General features: G+C 46.9%; 1 protein-coding gene across 1 annotated transcript in view; it reads right to left on the bottom strand.

Annotated features, from left to right (window-relative positions):
• The window catches only part of PAPPA (pappalysin 1), a gene marked incomplete at its 5' end in the record, with an annotated part of 257,025 nt that overhangs the window by 6,635 nt on the left and 230,926 nt on the right, over positions 1-19,464 (bottom strand). Inside the window, 2 exons of the mRNA XM_034663722.1 lie at positions 11,960-12,058; positions 16,718-16,789. Coding sequence (XP_034519613.1) covers positions 11,960-12,058; positions 16,718-16,789 — 171 coding nt within the window. The remainder of the gene's footprint in view (positions 1-11,959; positions 12,059-16,717; positions 16,790-19,464) is intronic.

The raw sequence follows: 19,464 nt of genomic DNA, 5'->3' as shown, positions 1-19,464 counted from the left end.
AGGCTCTGTGCTGGGCATGGAGTCTGTTTGAGCTTATCCCTCTCCCTCTGCCCCTCCCCCCTCTCAAGCGCCCACTCCCTCCCCCGCTCTCTCTCAAAAAAAAAAAAAAAAGCAGTTGGGGAGAAGCCTGAATTTTGGTCCCCGTCCATCCCTTCACATGCTCTGTGACCTTGAGCTGGCTTTCCTTTCTAGAAACTGAGAGAAAGAGCAAACGTCTTCTCCATGCAGCAGATGATCTTTCCAAAGAGCACAGTGCAGTCCCCGCTTGAGCCCCAGCCTGAGCTAACGCAAGCGGCTTTCAGATTTCACCTCATTGCATCATGATATTTGCATATAACTTTTCCCAGAGGGTCCCCCATCTGCGCAGATGGATTTAATGACCTCATTCGCCTCCTGCCTAGGCAGGGTCTCCAAGTGTTCACACCATCTCAGAGAACATCTTTGTCCTCCTAGTCCGTGGACTCATTCTCTGTATGGAACTCTTCTCTCTGCCTCTTGGCCTGCCTGCCTTCCCTCCCTCCCTTCTGTCCTTCCTTCACTCTCTCCCTCTCTACCGCTCTCTCTCCTGCAATTTTGCAGTGATTTAAAGGGAAGATGGAAGTATAAGCCCCAGCTCTCTCTCCTACTCCTGTGACCTTGAATGTGTGAGGACTTCTCTGAGCCTCAGTTAATTCATTCACTAAATGGGAAAAATGAAAGCATCCACCTCCTGAGGTTGTGATGAAGGATCAGGGAACAAAAACCATGGAGCACACAGTTCTTGGCATCTGCTCCACACAGAGATCAATCAAGTGATAGATCTCTCCTCATCTCTCCCTCAGTGAGGCACGGACCACGTCAGTCTCGTTCATTCTTGTTTCCTCAGGGCCTGAGCCTTCGAATGAATGAATGTCTGTTCATTTCTCCATCTCTTACTGACCCTTTCCTTATACTCATGACTAGCACAACTCTGTTTCTCTTTTCAATTTAAATTCATAAAGCATTGACAAGCAGGGTGAGCATTCTCACAGATGCTTCTTCTAAGCCATGCCCGTCCTCCTGCTTACAACTACTTGCTGTCCCCTCTTCAGGATATTTACTTCCCAGGCATCATGCCTTTGTGGAGGCTCTTCCACAACCTTGGTATCTCTAAGAGAAGCAGAGAATGTTCGAATTGGAAGAGACATAGAGGGAAATCCTCCAGTCCAAGTGGGGACACGGATGGCAGAGCCAAGTCCAAATCTAATAACCGAGAACAAGTGGGGAGAGTACCATCATGGGAGCCAGGAGGCCTGGACTGGCATCCTTGCTTGACTGGTAATCACTGAACAATTTTGGGAAGATCCCTTCACTGTCCTGACCCTTCATGTCTATATCTATAAAAGGGTGATTTTTAAAAACACTGTATTTTGTATGGTTGTGAAGATCAAACAAGAATAAACAACCAGAAGCCCCCTCACATGGTCCAACACTCAGGAGATGCTGGATGCTGAATATGCATGTGCTGAATCAAATTCCCCACCGGCTCACGTTTCGCCATCTGTGACACCTCTGCTGTCTGTTGTCCCTCTCTCCCACCTCCCTGACTTCAGCTTCTTTGTCCTCAACTCAACCCATCCCTTTATCTGTTCTCTTCTCCTGCCCTTGCCCATATTCTAACATTAGAATGATCCATTTACCTCTAACGTCCTGTGCACACTTCTTTCCAACTCTGGGACCCGTTAGAGGTAGTTTCACATCAGATTTAGCACTCAGGCTTTGTGCTGCACTCACATAGGCAAAAAATGAACAGACCTCTTAGAATAAGACCCAAAGTCCTTACCATGAGATCAAGGCCTTGCATGATTTGATCACACACACTTCTTGAACCTCTCCTAATTCCCTTCTCCTCCTCACTCTCTGTGGCTTATTTATTTCTTGGTTCCTCAAATACTCCAAGTATTTTCCTACTTCTTTTTTTTCTTGCCCATAATCAAAACTTTACTGAAACACTGACACCAAAATAGAAGATCACTGTTGTATATCTTACAAAAGTAAATATAATTACATTATCTTGGTAGATTAACTGGAATTGCTGAACTGATAAGGCTTTCTGTGATAGAACACACATTCAGGAGGTTGTGTGGTTCATTAATGTTGCTTTCTTCTCTGTGAACACTCTTCTGTGAGTCTGGCTTTTCCTCTGTTGCCTGGCACAACACTGTTGAACAGCCTACACAAAGAACCAACATCTGAGCAAGTCTCCAGCCATTAACGTTCCTCTGCCCTCACTGCTTTTTCCTGGCCAGCTTTTCTTCCATTTTTTAGGTCTCATCTCAGGTGTCATCTCCTCCCTCATTGGTCTGACCAAAGATGGCGCCATCACCAAGTTTCATATCACAGCATCCTACGTAAGCCCTTCTTGTGCTGAAATGCTCTGTACTTGTATGCAGGTCAGTCTGGGCAAGGAGCCTGTCTGTTGTTGACCTAGGTCTCCATATATCACATAACAGGCATTCAGTGGACCCATGAATGGAAGAACAAATGAATGCATGAATATATACCCAGAATCCAAGGCAGGGAGCCTCTGCTCTTGCCCTCACTTACTATGTGACTACAGGTTACTTCCCTTCTCTGGGCTTCAGTTTCCCTACCTGTACATTAAGATTCAATTTTAATGGTCTCTACCTTCTCATCTGTCTGAAAATCCTTCTCAGCCTGAGAAAAAAAAAGCAGAAGGCAAAAGCCCTGGCCAGAAAGGATGAAGGAATTTAGACTTTCTCTCACAAGCCCCATCTTGCACATTCCCCTTTCCACCACCCCAAGTTCCTTCAGCTTCTCCAAAATCATCAGCTGGCAGGGCCCCACCACCCGTTAGCTTCTCTGGCGGGTCTGGCCACCCTGGCTAAGTGGGCGTGAGGTCAACCCAGGCAGTTTTGACATTTTCCCAAAGAAACCTGTCTGGAAACTGAAGGGAGGAACCCCCATCAGAATACAACAAAGTCTAGAAGGTTTGGTCTCAGGAGGCAGAGGGGGAGCCTATCTTCACTGTGTGCTAGTACACGCAGCTGCATCTACTGAGCCCTTGCTAGGAGCTTAGGAGGCAGACAAGCCTGGGGTCTGGTGTGGGCTCCACACAGGCACTGCTTGACTTCTGGCAAGTCCCTGGCACCCTGGGGACTTTGTCTCCCCATCTGTAAGGCAAGGGTCCTCAGAAAGACCTCACCGAATTCTGGTGAGGAGTCAATGAAATAATGTCTCCAGACCAGCTCCCAGAGGTCCTCATGCAGAGGAGACGCACAGCGTCTTGTTTCCTCCGCCTGCCTGCCTCTGGCGCCTCCGCGAACTGCCTGCTCAGAGCCTGCCCCAAGCCTGCCCCAGGGTCTCCTCTTGTCATAAGCTTCCTCCCTGATCAAGGGCCTACCAGCAGGAGCGGAAGGGTAGAGACTAGAACTCTAGCTACTTCCCAGGTGTTCCTTGGTCTGACTTGGAAGAGGCAGGTGCACAGCAGTGAACATCAGTTGAATGCATATGCACGCGCGCGCACACACACACACATACATACACACACACACACACACCACTTCCTGAGTGCCTTCCACGTGCCGGGTGATTCCTACCTGCTGGTTAGTCCACTCTGCACAACCCTGGGAGGCTACTGTTGTTAGCGACCCATCTTGCAGATGAGAAAATAGAGGTTTCAGAATGTTTAGAACAAAGCGAACTTGCCCCTGGCCTCATTACCCATCAATAACTAGATGACGTAGGATTCCAAAGTCCACTCCAAACGCTGAGAGCTTTACAGCCAGTGAGAGTAAGAAGTCTCCTCCTTTACAACCTTGCCAGGCTGGCTGCTGCTTTATCTTTCTACAGCCAATAGCCTTTTATCCCTTTATTATGTGCCTGGCTGACTTCACCCAGTGTGCATTATCTCACTCCCTCTTCCCAGTATCCCTAATAAGGTAGCTATTCTCACTAGGCCCATTTTACATCTTAGAGGAAACTAAGATGCACAGAGGTGAGTCACATGCCCGGCAGGTGGCCTGGGATCTGCATCCCTGTTTGTCAAGACTCCTTGGTACTGACCCCCCACCCCCCTGGGAGGCAGGCGGAGCAAGAGTCAGGGTCCCCTTTGGACAGGAAGAAACTGAAGCATGGCAAAAAGGGCCACATCCTGGTAACGTCAGCTCTGAGCCAGATTCCCAGATTCCCTGATTCCCCAAGCAGCTTCCCACCTTCTCCCCCAGATGGCTTCCCAAGAAAACCTACCACCCACAGCACAAACGCCATGGTGGCCGGTTTACATGTGGGATTCCCAGCACCATGCGGCGAGGCTACCCCGTAAAGGGCTTGGCCACCCACTCCAAGAGTCTGTTAACAAGCCCAGGTCAATGACTAAAGGCCAGGATTCTCTCCTTTTTGTCCTCTGGGCTGGAGATGGTGCTCAGGCATAGGGGTTTCTCCTCTGGGTGAGTTGCCCAGGATAACACCTCCGTGTGTGTGTGTGTGTGTGTGTGTGTGTGTGTGTGTGTGTGTGGAATGCAGCCCAGGCAAATGCACCACAAGGCCCTGGCTGCAGGTCCTCTGACGCTGGGAGACAGGCAGGGGCGAGATTCTGACTCAGACTCAACAGGGAGGTCACAAGCAGAGAGAGTAAAGTGCAGAGAGCAAGAGGCATCCTATGCTGAACGTCAGAAAGCCTGGACTGTCCACCGCCCAGTGGGGGAGCTTGGGCAAGTCACTTCACCACTCTGAGTCCCAGGGACTTCATCGTGTTGATGGAAAGACTGAATGAGATCAAGTAGAGCAAGGTGTGATGTCAAGTACAAGGACTCCGTGTGAGCTGCGTGGAGGTAGGGTAGATGCATGCCTGGCACAGGGCATGGAGGAGTCCATGAATACAGACGCTTGTTCAAATGTGGACACAGTGCTCATATGGGGAAGGGGAGGGTAAGGTGGAGCAAAAGGAATGAGATTTGGGTTTGATTCCTTGCCCTGTTAGTCACTTAGTGTATGGCATTAGGCAAGTTCCTTTCCTTTGGGGGGCTTCAGTTTCTCTGTTTGTTAAATGGAGGTATTAACAGTCCTGGCCGTTAGAAGTATTTTAGATAAAGTATAAAATTCAAGTAAAGCACTTAGCATGGTAGATGGCATATAGTATGTGCTCAGTAAATCCTGGTGGTGATGATGACGATGGTGACGGTGATATCGGTCATGCTGATGTTGGTCATGATGATGTTGAGAATAGTTATACGGATGGTAACTCTGGGGGCAGAATGGTCTGATCCCTTCGTAGGATCAAACTAAAATGAGTGTCGAATTCAGCCACATGAAAAAGTCAAAGCTACACTTCAAATAGGGAAAATCATAACACTCCAGAAGCCAGTGATTTTTTGGGACAAGGAGGAATTAGTGTAGTCTGTTTAGTCATCTTCCTGTTGTCTTTTACTAATCTTCCAAGGTAAACATGTCTAGCCCCTCTTCCAGGAAGCCTTCTAGGATCCTGTAGACTAGTTCAGTGCTTAGAATCATTGAACACTCCTACGCTCTGTGGATAAGGTTCAGATTCCCTGGCTTGATTTAAAAAGCCTTTTCAAGGCTCATTTTCATACCTCTTACTACTTACATCCCCTCTTATCCTGTGCTCTAGCCACACTCAGGGAATTGTGGTTTCCTTAATATGCTTCCTATGTCTGGGTCTTTGCACAGACTGTGCCCTCTGCCAGAAACACTCTTTTCTCTCACATCCTAATCTCTGGTCTTCTATCCCCCTACTCCTTTTACCTAGCTAAGACCTACCATGCCTTTCTTATCTCACCTTTGGTGTTTCCTTCTCTAGGAAGCTTTGTTGACTCTCCTCACTGGCTCTATCTCTGTTAGCACCTAATATACTCTCAATATGTGGCTACTAGGCCACAAAACATGAACTCAGCATGGTTGGGACCAGGTCCATCTTGCTTGTGGCCTAGAACAGGGTCTGTCACATAGAAGGCACTCAACAGTGGGGTGCATCAGAACTAGGGATACCTCACTGAACAGACAGATGCACATTCTTGACCTCATGAAATTTTCATTTGATCAGCAAGGGTGTAGGGATTATGAGATAATACATTTTATAGTATGTGCCAAGGTGATCTGATTATAAAGGAAAGAAAAGTGGAATCCGAAGCAAATGGGTGCATGAGTGCCAGGGGTGATGTAAGGTGGGTGGTCAGGATGGGGCTCCTTGAGAACTTGACACTTGGGCAAAGACCTGGAGGAGGTGAGGAAGTGAGTCATGTGGATGAATGGAGAAGAATGTTCTCAGATAAAGGAGAAGCCAGTGACAAATTCTGCAAGGTAGGAGGACACCTGGCTGGACAGCTGGAGTTAAGTGAGGGAAGGTACTGATAGTAGGGGGTGAGGGCAGAGAAGTAATGAGGGTAGGCAGAGCACATCGGGCCTTATAGACCATTGGGAAGCCTGGTTTTTACTCTGAGTAAAATGGGGAGACACTTGAAGGGCTTTGCACAGGGGTGTGACACCACAAGACTTGTTTTAGGAGGACCATTCTGGTTGCTAAGTTGCGATTTAAGAGCCATTGATGGACCTCACTAGCTCTGCAGCCCAATACCCAGCCCTTTAGCATGGACCACCCAGTGGCATAAAAGGTTGCTGTCCATCTCATGATTTTTAGAATCACTAGACTCCTTAGACCGATGGGCTATGTTTGGGTATGTCTTTTCCTAAGAAACCACGTTTTCACTTAGATTTAGCAAATAAATATTACAGCCCTACACTTAATGCCATCGGTTAGGCATGTCATCCTACGCTGAGATGTTTCTGGGATTGCTTCCTAATCTTTACCGGTCTCTGCCCCAAATAGCCTTCAGGTTCTCACCAACGGCCAGTTCCCTCAGGAAGCCACATGGCAAATCCTTAGACATGAATATAATCCAAATGTCAAGAGATAAAAACCAAAGGTGAGACTGGCCTGCCCAGGGTCACAGAACTAAGTCATAGAACTGGGACTACACCCCAACTTCCCAGACATCTTCCAGAATTAGTCTCTTAGCAGCTGTCTAAAACATGACCATAACTAGTGTTCCAGGCCACCACGCCTTACAAAGCCTCGCTATGCTGAATAAGTTAAGGCTGTTTCCCCTTCTTCCCTTAAACCTCCAACACATGCTTCCTTAGGATGATTCCAATTATAAATGAATTTTTTTGTTGTTGTTATGAGGGTAAATTATTGAAGCCACCATTCTGGAAGTCTGCTCTGTATTCAAGACTCCTCAAGGCTCCAACAGGAAAATAATAAACTGACATGCTGAGGAGCTGAGTCCTGCCCCTTCCTGTCTGCCTCGCACTGCAGACAGGTGTCTGGATGGGAAACCGGTCACCCCTGTCAGACGGAGTTTCCTGCACTGTCTTGCTCTTGTCTGCCAGCCGGGCCCAGGTCACCCCACAGGGCAGATGTGGGGAACAGCTGGTGTCTGGACAAACAAGGGAGGAAGGATGAAGGGAGCAGACAGACATCATTGTGGGCCAAGTGACCAAGAGGCCCCAGCCTGGAGACTGGGAAGAGGTTAAGTTAGAGAGTTGGCTAGAAGGATGTCTGGGAGAAGATGCTGTGTGCTTACCCCTTGGCCTTGAGTTCATACCCGGGACTCCTGTCCAGGAGCACTAGGAAGGAAGAAGCCCACCCACTAGGGGAAGGGCAAAATGCCTGGGCAAGATGCAAGCTCATTACAACTCAATGTTCAGAATAGGGGTTAGAGGCAACTGCCTCGTGGCTTAGACTCACGAGGTTTCCCTTCCAGCTCTACCACTGGCCCTGGGACCTCAGCCCTTCTCAGCCTCAGATGCATCGTCTGTAAAATGAGGGTAACAAGACAGCACCTACAATAGGGCGACAGTGTGATGAAAAGAGATGACACATGCAAAAGCAGTTACCACTACGCTTGGCACACCGTAACCCCTCCATAAATAGTGACTATCGTTCGGAGCCAGGAAATCCTAAATCCTACAACCAGCTCTGTCACCTCGTGCAAGTGAGTTCATGAGTTCACCTCTCTGAGCCTCCCCTGCATCTACCTTGTTGGGTTTTTCTGGGGTCTCAAAGTGAGATAATAGGCACAGAGCCTCCAAACCATGGCCAGGCACACAGTATGTGCTCCATTAATGGACATTACTGTCACTGAGGAAGGTACACATGAAGCAAATCTGCCCTATCAGCGAGCTTCTGAGTGCTAGGCCGTGTGCTTGTGGACAGGGAACTCCCCACAATGGGTGCCTGGGGCCAAGAGTCCAGGTAGGAACTGACCAGGACCAGCAGTACAGAGCAGGGAATGAGGGGAAGGAAGCCAGCCTCTGGCCCCTCTCCTGCCGTAAGAGGCTTCCTGCTGGGGAAGCTGGAGACAGAAAGCAGGACTTTTTTCCACTCAGAGGAAACTGCTGTCTGGGACGTCAGGGATGGCTGGCAAGGCTGAGAGCCTCAACCACTCCCCACCCTGTCTTTGCTGCTGGGAAAAGCTGCTTTCACCTTTGCCAAGGGGAGGGGGTCCCACAGCCAAGGTTCCCTGCCAGTTGGGGGTCATGGTGAATTGTCTCCAACAAGAACTGGGAGGGTTAGGCCCAGGCACACTAAGGACTCGGCCCCGTGCACAAGAAAGAGCTGGGCTCGTGAATCAGGCAGGCCTGGGTTCGAATCTGGACCTTGGCACTTGTGGCCAAGTGAACTCAAGCACAACCTGCAAGTGCTCTGAGCCCAAACTGGTTCACCTGGGCAACTGGGCTCACAGTGACCTGTCAGACTTGCCACAGGGATTCACGAATGTGATGGAGGAAATGTGTCTGGCAGGATGTCTGACAGTTGCGGCAATTCACTTAGGGGTGTTTTTTCTTCTCTATTTCTCCACCTGCTGTCTCTATAAACCAGTCTACTGCAGGAAGGAGTGTTAGAGCATTCGAGAAGCTGGAGTTTATTTAGCAGTTAAACTGGGGAATTTAAATGGTAGGAAGTATGAGTTTAATCTGAGATTCCCTTTCTCCTCCAGAAGTCAGACTCCCAGAAATCTCAAATCCAAAATAAAGCCCCAAACACTGAATAAGAAACAACTCTTGGAAAGCCGAATGCACCAGAAGAGAAGCCAGTAGGCTCTGTCATCCACACTTCCCACATGGTGCTTACAGGCCTCTCCATCCTGTCTTCAGCCACCACTCACCTTCTCCAGGAAAGCTACTCACTCTTCAGGTCTCAGGGTAAACATCGCTTCCTCAGGGAAGGCTTCCCTGACCTTCACACTGGTCTCCGTAAGCTGCCGCCCCTTTCCTTTACTGCCCTTTGACAAAGGCACTACAATGCATGGTTGGACACCTCACTGCCTGACGCCCGGCTCCCCTAACGGACTGCGAGTTTCACAAGGGCAGGTGCCAGCCTGCACTCTGCCCAGGGCGCACAGCTCAATACGGCACGGGGCCCACACAGATGCTCAAGGAATATGCATCTCACCACAGGAAGGAAGCTTGGCTCTCTGCATTCTGCAGCCTCGGCCGACAGTAAGGATCACCAGTTTAAAGTGGAAGAAGGGGATCTTTTAACCCAAAAAGCCAAAATTATATATATATAGTGGATAGAAAAGGAAAGAAAAAAAAAGAATAGGAAGCATATTCAGAACTAGCAAAGAACTGACTCTGGGTCCCTTACTAAAGAGGCAGCACATAAAGGCCCTGACGTCTGAAATTGTTGCAACCGAACCCAGTATGCACAGTTAAAATGGCCATTTGGGGTACAGATATATTTTTTCAAGTGACTGTAATAATTTGGAATCTGCACCTGAACTTCAATCTCATGACGTCATGTTCCTACCATGTGCTCTGTAGAAACAGCACTCCATTTAAGGAAGTCTCCCAATAAAAATAAATTAGGGGTTTTTTTTTATGTTTTTGTATATAAGTTATAGTTTGTAGGAAAATTCTTTTAATCAGAGCTGCTCTTGCTCCAACTGATGGTGTCACATGAATACCGCGTCCTCACTCTACTCAAACTTCTATTTAAAGCACAAACTTCGTTGTCCATTCACTTTCGAAAATGGTGGGCTCCCACAAGTGACATCGACACTATTGTTCACTGTATTCATTTGGTACCAGGCATCAAGACACTTAAATGCTCACACCTCTTATCCTAGTCATTTCAGTTCTGAAAGGCAATTGTAAAGGAATAGAGCTGGAGAAATATTTCCCTGCAAAGATATTCACAAGCCTCATTATTTATCATTGTGAGAAACTAAAGTAACCCAAGAGTTAAGAAGAACACCCTGAGGTACACGGTTCTATAAAACATGATACATCACAACCCTCTAATATATAATAATAGAGCAAAAACTACAGCTGGAAATTTTATAAGAATATCAGATCATTCTTATGTGTAAGATTTCCTGTGCTAAGTCAAAACAGAAGAAAATAGGATCCCACACTGGAAATACAGCGAGATATATACACAGGCACAAATACCCACACACTTAAACACACAGTAAAATATGGCAGAAGGAAAAGCAATGGCTTTCCAGGTTGTACGATAAGCAATGATTCCTTTGTTCGCTTCTGCTTTCCGGATTTTCCAAAAAATAGAATATGCATTGTTTCGTAATTGGGAGAAAAATAAAATTCAGTAATAGGAAATGAATTTTATTCTACTGTATTTGAGCAGAAAGTATTGACCTTCTGTGTTTATTAAAAAAAAAAAAAAAGGAGGGGGTGGGCATGCTAAAGTTTGCCCAAACAAAACTGGCTAATCCCGGAGAGCCCCAGCAGCCCTGCTCATCTCTCCAAAGATGCAGTCTGAGTGTGTTCCTTGGGTCTTGCCTTGTTCATCCCCACATTCTAGGGTCAGAGCATCTTTCTTAAAGGAACTAATTCTTTTAAGGATGGTGTGATATAAAGGTACTTGGATAGCAAGCCGGGAACCTTGCCCTGTTTCTGTCACTCACTCTTCCACTGTGGACAAATCATTTCTCCTGTATGGGCCTCAGTGCCCCCATTAGGAAACAAGAAGTTCGGAGCAGATAATCACCGACAGACTTCTGCCAAGACTGACTACTACCAGTCTCAGGAACCCAGTTCCCCCTTCTTTAGAGAGAGAGAGAGATTAGCTCAACGATTTTTTGATTTTCCAGCTCAGACTGTAGAGGAGTACAAAACCGGAAATAGTTCCCCATTAACTCGTTCATCACCAGAGCACTCCTCAACCCAGGCTGCCCAATCTGACCACCTCTCCCACAGCTCTCGACGGGGATCCCAGCTCTCATCAGGAAGAAAGTGGGGTGGCCACTCTTTCCGTGAGTGGTGGGTATGCAGCATAGTCAAATGTTCCAGTTTTACTCGAGACACTTGAATCACTCCTGTTGCACCCTAATTTGCAAAGGGAGAAAATCACATCCGAGACCCACTCCCCCTAATTTTACAAAGAGATTATAAAATAATCAAAGGCTATGACTTACCTTGGTAAGAATGTCCCATCTTCTCTCTACCCCTAGATTTTGGCCATACTCCCTAAAAATGCAAGTTCTCCCTAGGATTTTACGAGCTAGTCTCTTGCCCCAGAAACTCTTTTCCTGGCCACCTCCCCTCTCCTTCTCCCTCCCCCTTAAGTTTCAGTGTTGATGCTGATCCCTCAGTAGAGCCTTTCTCCAGTGCCTGGCCTGGGCCCTCGAAGCGCTCTAGCCTCCCCTTCTGAAAGTATTGATTACACTTGTATTTGTCAGCTTCCATACCCGGCTCCAAGCTTTGAGGGTAAGGACCACACCTGCAACGATCATCCACGAGCCTGCCCACCCAGCTCAGGGCCCAGTCCATGATATTAGCTGAACTACTGCCTCAAAGAATGAAAAATACAATACAATATAACACAGCTTGTGGGCAAGAGCTGACACAACCAGGACAACAGGTTGTCCAGTACGCAGGGAGCTCCTAGCTAGGAAGCTGGAAAGGCCTGCAGGCGGTGCCTGCCTGGGGGGCTTACCTTCTTGGTCTTGACCGTAGAGGCACAGCAGTCCCCACCATCGTAGTTGCAGAAGGCTCGGTTGTTGATGGCATCACAGTAATTGTCTCCCATGAAGGGCTGCAAGTGGGGAGAAAGGCAGAAGGAAGGTGGCCCATTAGCATCCAGGTGTGGGTGGGGGATGGCCCTGCCATTGTTTAGCTAGCTCGCATCCTCTTTAAAACCTCTACAGACAGCCTACCTGGCTTCAAATGCCAACACCCCCTTGGACAAGTTATCACTTCTATCATTTATAAAAACTTATCTAGTCAAGTTTTCTGCAACTTAACTATGGTTCTGCTGGTAGACACGCTTGTAGGCTGGGGTATGCAAAGCCACAGGATAGATCACTTATATCTTCCTAAAGTAGGGCTCATCGTACTTGAAGAAATGATTAGAAAATTTGAGCACCATTCCCCTACTTTTCCCAGTAGTAGGTAATTAAAAACATAATTTATATTACACATAAGCTGAATGTAATCTGCCCAAGAATTGTCAAGATTAAACACAAGAATTCATAGGACTTTGGCACAAGGGCCTGTGGGCTCCCTCTCCTCTAGCACTAGGGTACAGATGTCCTTGCTGTGACATGCTTCACGTGTTTGTTGTCTTTTTTGTTCTCCAAGCAACATATCAAGTAAGCATTGTTATTCCCACTTTGCAGATGAAGATTCTGAGGCTCAGAGCAAGAAAGGGGCTCAGCCAAGATCATCCTCGCAGGGCCAGAGCAGCAATTTCAATCTAAGTTGGCTTCCTATTTTTTCTTTGCCCGTCTAGTCTGCATCTAGCAGATAATGATGTGTTGCTTTTCTTCCCTGTGTTCCTCCAACTCTGTGGTACCCCAAAGATGAGGAACCTCCCATGTGGCAACCCTAACCCCAACCCCTAACCCTAAGTTATTACTGATCTGAACCCAGAGTAATCTTATGGGAAAGTCAGGAGTGCCCGCAAACCCCCTAATACTTTTTTGTCCCCATCCAAGCACGAAGCACACTATTTTTTCTAATGTCTGCTTATGAACCTGCAGCTGGTGTAAGACCGTGAGCTCGTTGAACACACGGTCAATATCCAGTTCCTCTTTGTCTCCCTATCACCTAGTTTAATACTGGGTACAACTTCGGCTCTTAGTAATGTTTTTGAGATTGCATATATTGTATCAGCATAGTAGAAAGACAACTGTCAGGGGTTTAGAAAATCTGGGTTCTAGTCCAACAAACCTCAGCCAATTGGAGGGGTTACTTGGTGATTTTGATTAAGTGGCTTATCTTCTCTGGGCCTCAAGGCTCCCAGTTGTGAAATAAAGAGGCAGAATTAGTCCACTGGTTTCTCAAAGCAATAAGCATACCCCTCCGCACATCAAAAGCAATACTGTGTGACCCTTTTATAATATAGAGGGCAGATGAAAGTAAGACCTCTCTGATTAAAGTTACGTTGGGCTCTCTAATGCTCAGTGACTCACTGATGGGAAAGATGTCATCAGTTGGCTAAGACCACAGCATCTCAGCACAACCCCTGTGATCCAGTGGTCCTTCCTTCCCATCCTGACTGTTATGGGGAGAATCAAGCTCACAAGGAGTCCCTCCCATGTGGCATCCCTGGCTTTTGCATCTCTGCTCCAAATTCACAGAGCCTTTGTGCTCCCAACTCACGATGCCAGATTCCATTTCATCACTATCCTATAAGGGTCTAAAAAAATATCTTAGCAAGACAGAACCAAGAACAGGCAAGAGCCGTGTTCAGGTATCTATGTGCAAATGTGCATGGCTATGAACACAAGCATGACTCTGACGGGTACCTGCAATAATGAACACATTATTTACATTCATATCCGAGCACAGAGGTACAAACAACAAACAAGGGATAACCCCTTGGTTTTGCTCTGTGCCTTTGGGATCTGTTCTTTATCATCTTTCTTATGTCATACAAAACAGAGGAAGGAAGGCAACCAAATGTCCCTTAGAATAAAAGGAACTGGCTTGGAAAAGGAGTAGCTGGAAAAGAAGAGGAAGAGGGAAAAAAATAAATGAAACTTTTTTTTTGCCCCTGAAAAAATCTCCAGTCTCATCACCAGCTGTCCTCCCCTACATGACCTTTCCTGCAGCCACATCCATGCCTCCATCCACCCCTCTAACCATCCACCCTGTACTTAACCATATATACTAAATGCCTGCTACATGTCACACATTGTGCTAAGACAAAGCTGTAACAGTGAGTCAATACACATGGAGCTCCGACTCCTCCAGACCTCACGCTTCAGTGAGGAGGCAGACTTTAATCAAATAATCACACATCTAATTGGCCAATTTCACCTCTGGTAAGAGTGATGGAGGACAAGTACCACAAGGCTGTTAAGGAGTACGAGGACTGGACCTCATCAGGGAGTTCTGTGAAGGTGTCCCTTAGGAAATGACCTTTCAGCAGAGATCAGAAAGGTGAGCAGGGGTTAATTAGACGAGGGTGGAGAAGAGAGAATTTCGAGAGAGAGCAAATAACATGTGAAAAGCTCTGCCACTTAAGAGATTTTTCCCATCACTGGTATTTCTCATGGCTACTAGTACTACTAAGGTGTTCAGGCAAGCAGTTCACCCTTCAAGATCTAGCTCCAGCCTCAGCCCTCCAAAATGCCTTCTCTGATACCCCTGGGATGTTCTGTGCTTCTGTGACTTCCTGTGCTTGGTTTGCTTACAGCTCTTGGTGCATAGTTTAGAATTCTTCCTTCAACTGCCTATCTCCTTCACTATACTGTGAGTTCCTGATGGACAGGACTGTGTGTCGTCCATTTTTGTATCCTAGATTTCCTAGCAAAACATGTGGCGATTTGAGCAAAACTTCACCAAACATCTGTTCTTTTCATGTTTATTCAGTAAAACGATTCGGTTCTTCATGGGTGGATATGTGGATGCATGGATGGACAAGGGACAAGAAGATACCACAGATGACTCGGGAAGAGTAAAATTACTGTTTGCACTTGCCTGAGGTCACTGTGGTCCCAGAACCTAGAGTTGTGTCGGGCACATAAGAAGCATCAGTGAAGTTTGACACACGAGAGAGCGAAGTGACCACTTTGGACACAGCTTGGGGTAGAGGGCTCAGGAGTCCCACAACCTGTGCTCAATCTTGGCTACCTCTAGACATTCCAGGTTGACAGCTCCCCCCTGAACTCAGCATTTGTATCTCTCCCAGGCATTCCTTTCAGCCCCAGACATGAGGCAAACTATTAGCTCTACACTACGGAGGAAAGGAGATCACCTGCAAGGGCAAAGGCGATAAGCATCGTTGGCAGGGCTCAGAGTCTGACAGGTGAGGGTCTCCTAGGCCCCGGTGCTGAGTCAAAGGAGGGATCGAATTCTGCTGTCACACTGGCTGCCTAGACCGCCGACTCAGCAGAACAAGGACCCAGGTAATCCAAGCTTCTTTTTCTCCAAGTGCTGGGCTGATCCGGAAAGATGGAAGGAAGCAAAAGCCACAGGGCCTTGGCCTTGGTTTTGCCATTCCAGGCTGAACCTTGGGAGAATGGGGGGCTCTTAAAGACTACAGTGTTGAGTGCCCTGAGAAGATGCCACAGGGAGCCCTAGCCAATACATAGAAAGAGAAGTGTGACCCAGGGACTGTCTTGTGACACTTGCAGCTCAAGTGTGGCTCATGGGTGGGAGGTGGCCTAATGGAGGAGAAAAAGCACTGGCCTGGAGTCAGGAGACCCAGGTTCATGCTTGGTTCTGTGGCTTTTATGCTGTGCAACCCTGGGCCAGTCCATCGCCTCTCTGATCCTCGCTTTCCACTCCATATAACCATTGAGTAGGGTTAGATCACACTAAGAACCCTTCCCATTTGAGCATTCCATCAAATTTTAGATCTGGCTACAGCTCTAAAAAGTCAGGCTTAAATCAGCTGAAGAGCATTTCTGACTCTGACATTCTAAGAATTTCATCAAATATAAAGTTTTCTAGAGCACAAGCTAGTCCCTCTCACCTGCATTTTCGGGCTCTGGGGGGGACCAGAAATATTTGTGCATCCACCTGGATGAGGTTTGGGGTGTCCTTTTCGTTGCCAGCTGAGAAGACCCACAAGGGACTTGGGGTGCACAGAAATATCTCCTAGCTCCATAGACAGTGTAAACCCTTGAGAATACAGATGACATTCTAAGTACCCTGCCCCTTTGCCTCCCTCACTGAGACACAGAAACATCTCCATAAAGCCAAGTTCCAGGGAAGGGTTCAACTGTGAAGTCAGAGACGACCTTCACTTTCAGCTCTAGGGTCGAGTCTAAGGTGTCCATATTACTTCTGGGTTGCAGAAAGAGTGAATGACAAATGTGTGGCAAAAGGAAGTGAACTGCAAGTAATGGTCAGCAGTAAAATAGGAATTGGAAAGAAAAAAAAATGCCTCCTGTGGTTCTGTAAACATTAAATGTGATAATTTTGGTCAAACGTCTGGCATGTTATAGATGCAAAATCACTATGGCCTCCCTCCCTCCCTCACAGATGCAGTATTATGTTGAACATAGGAAGCAGGAACACCTGTCTTGAAATCCTAATTCTGTTATCTGTGAAATTTTTTTATGTTTGTTGATATCTCTGTGTCTCAGTTTCCCCATCTATAAAATGAGGTTGCTCATTCCTGTCCAAGAAGTCTATTAAAGGGATATTTATAGCACTTTGTAGGTAAAGCAAATGGTAGCCGTGATATGTAAGAACAGCAATAATGGTGTTAATAACAGTAGGATCCCTTCCAGGGACTCACCTCACAGCCTTTGACGCAGTGAATCAGAGCAGGGTGAGGATACCACTTGAGACCAGCCGTGCAGACAACTCTCTGCAGAGAGAGGGAGAGAGCAGTCAGATGGATTTGGGGCTGGGAGGAACTCATCCTTTGTCACATTCAACCACCCTACCTCTTCTTGGATCTTCCACGTCCTGACTTCACCCTGGCATTTACATGAGTAATTTGCCCAGCTACTTGCAATAACAGGAGCCATAAGATTACAATAGTATTTGTGTTTGCTGTAGGTATCACGATTCTGTATCTCCCTGGCAGGAATAAGGACTGAAGAACAGAAGCATTGGAGGATGAGGACGCCATCAGAAAGGCCCTTCAGGAAATTCTTTGCTGATGTTTGATCCACAGGTGGAGTTAGGAACAAGGTGGGAGGAAGGAGGAAAGGCAGAGTGGATGTACGGCTATAACAGGAAGATGGCAGAATAGTGTGGAACAGGGTTTCCCAAAGCATGTGCTGAGGACCACGTTCATCAGGGTCACTGTGGGAGCTCAAGAAGGCAGATACTTCAGAGCCACCTTGGATCTAATGAATCCAAATCTCGCTCTAAGGCCAGGGCCTGGGATTCCACATCTTAAAAACAAGCCTCCCAGATGATTCTGATATGCACCGCAGTCTGAGGGCAGCGGACTGGTTCAGAACCCTTGGAGACCTAGAGAACCCTTCCTGCCTCCACCTGCCACCATGCCATATGGGCCTGCTCCCAATTCCCTGACACTGTCCACACTGCCATACCCCTGCAACTTTGTTCTTGCTGTTCTCCTTCCCTGAAATGCCCTTTCCCATCTTGTCTCCTGGAGAACCTTTAGTTATCTTTTAAATTGCTGCTTAAGAGTTACTTTCCCTGTGGTGCTTTCCTCAGCCCTGCTCAGAGCTTCTAGGTTTGCATGTATGTATTTATTTATAGCCCCCTTTAATAATAATTATTATTACTATGATGATGACAACTAAAATATATTGAGTTCATCCGTGGTGCTAATTACTTTGTGCATTTATCTTATTTATTAGTTGTTACCATGCAGGGGAGTGGACATTAATCTTGGGTCATAAGGAGAATAAATTCCTCGGTCTTCATAGTTGTTTCGTGAAGAAACCAGGATTTGAAACCAAGTACTCGTTTTGGAAATTATTTAAGGCAGCTCATAACATAAAATCCAATATGAGGATAATTTTTAAAGAGGTGAAGAGAGAAAGATAAAACTAGGAAGGTAAATAGCATCAGGAATGGGGCCAATATGATGTTCCTAGAAGCTCCTTTCTCTATTCTGCCATAGATGCCTTGCTTTTCATGACCGAATTACAATGATTTTTTTAAAAAATAAAATGAAAATAACCTGGAGGCAAATGCTTAGATCTGCAATGAGAGGTAAGTGTCAGGGACCAGCCATGGGAGGATTTGAAACCGAGCACTCGTTTTGGAAATTATTTAAGGCAGCTCATAACATAAAATCCAATATGAGGATCAGGCTTGCTCTCCTGGATGATTGCCCCCTGATTAATCTTAATTATGAAATGAACAGTCATATGGGCCAGAACGTGGAAAATCATGTGACTAACCCAATTTCTCCCTGAAGGCAGACCTATATGAGAACCCAACTGTCATTAGGTTTCTTGGTGAGCTTGGAACAAAGGGAACCACGTGACTCCAAGATGGGGCTAAGACTGGGTTGGTGCCTTTCTTTTCTGCCACACAGCACCCATGGTTCACCCTTGGATCACCCACGCCTAGAAGGGCGTCTGGCACATGGAGGATGCCCCATCAATGTTTTTGTTATAAATGAATGGTGACATCTCGAAATAGAGATAATTTTTATCAATGGGCAGTGTTTACTTGTCTTCCTCCCTTCTAGAACATCAGAAGAGCCCTTACCATGCCTAGCACGGTGTCTAGAGGACCAGTTTAGTGTAAGCAGAATTGAATTAAAGTCTTGCACAAACAACCAGTCTGACAACCAGTCTTGCCATGTGAAATCTACTATGTAGCCCCTCCTTCCCCCTTCTGCCTTTTCCCAGTACAGCTAGACAAGGTGACGTGGGGAAGACCTGGGGCATGGGGTATGTCAGATGTAGATACAATTCAATTGGAAATTGCTTTGTAAATTTCCACTTTGAGGCTTGGTTCTCCTGTCTGTGAAATGGGCCCTGAAAATCTCATCATGTGCTTGTGATGAAACATGGAGATGAATGGTACGGGAATGATTAACCAGGGACCCGGGTTTTAGACATCTCCGTCTTTCTCTGTGTCTGGAGCACAGCAAACAAATACATGTTGACCAGATGAAGGAATGTGAGTAGCTCCAGTGCCCCTTTCTTCCAGCTTAGCTACTTTGGTGCTCTCTGCTTCCCGGCCGCAGGGCCAGAAGTGGAGAGAATCACCTGCTTTCATTCTCTGGGAGACCTTAACCCAGGCTTTCATCTCTGGGTGTGAGAGTCTGTTCCCAGCCAAAATCCAGGGATGCTGGAGGGACCCTTGGTAATGGCTCAAGTAATAGAACACAGCAGGGCTGGGATCCGCAAGGGATTTGAGGCCCATCCCTCCCCCTGTTTATCTGCGAGCTAATTTAATCCGTCTGTAGGAGTGTTGTGGTGTGGTTGTACAGGTTTCTGTCAGCCAAGGTTTACCTGACGTGAGTTCAGAAAAAGGACTTTTATACTATCCACGTGAGCCTATTTATCTTTCCAAGGCTTTTGGATTTTCTACTGTTCCTTAGGG

The sequence above is a fragment of the Ailuropoda melanoleuca genome, chromosome 7, assembly GCF_002007445.2.
Source record: "Ailuropoda melanoleuca isolate Jingjing chromosome 7, ASM200744v2, whole genome shotgun sequence".
Classification (NCBI taxonomy): Eukaryota; Metazoa; Chordata; class Mammalia; order Carnivora; family Ursidae; genus Ailuropoda; species Ailuropoda melanoleuca.
Note: the sequence above shows the minus strand (reverse complement) of the source record. Positions and strands in the feature narration are given on the sequence as shown.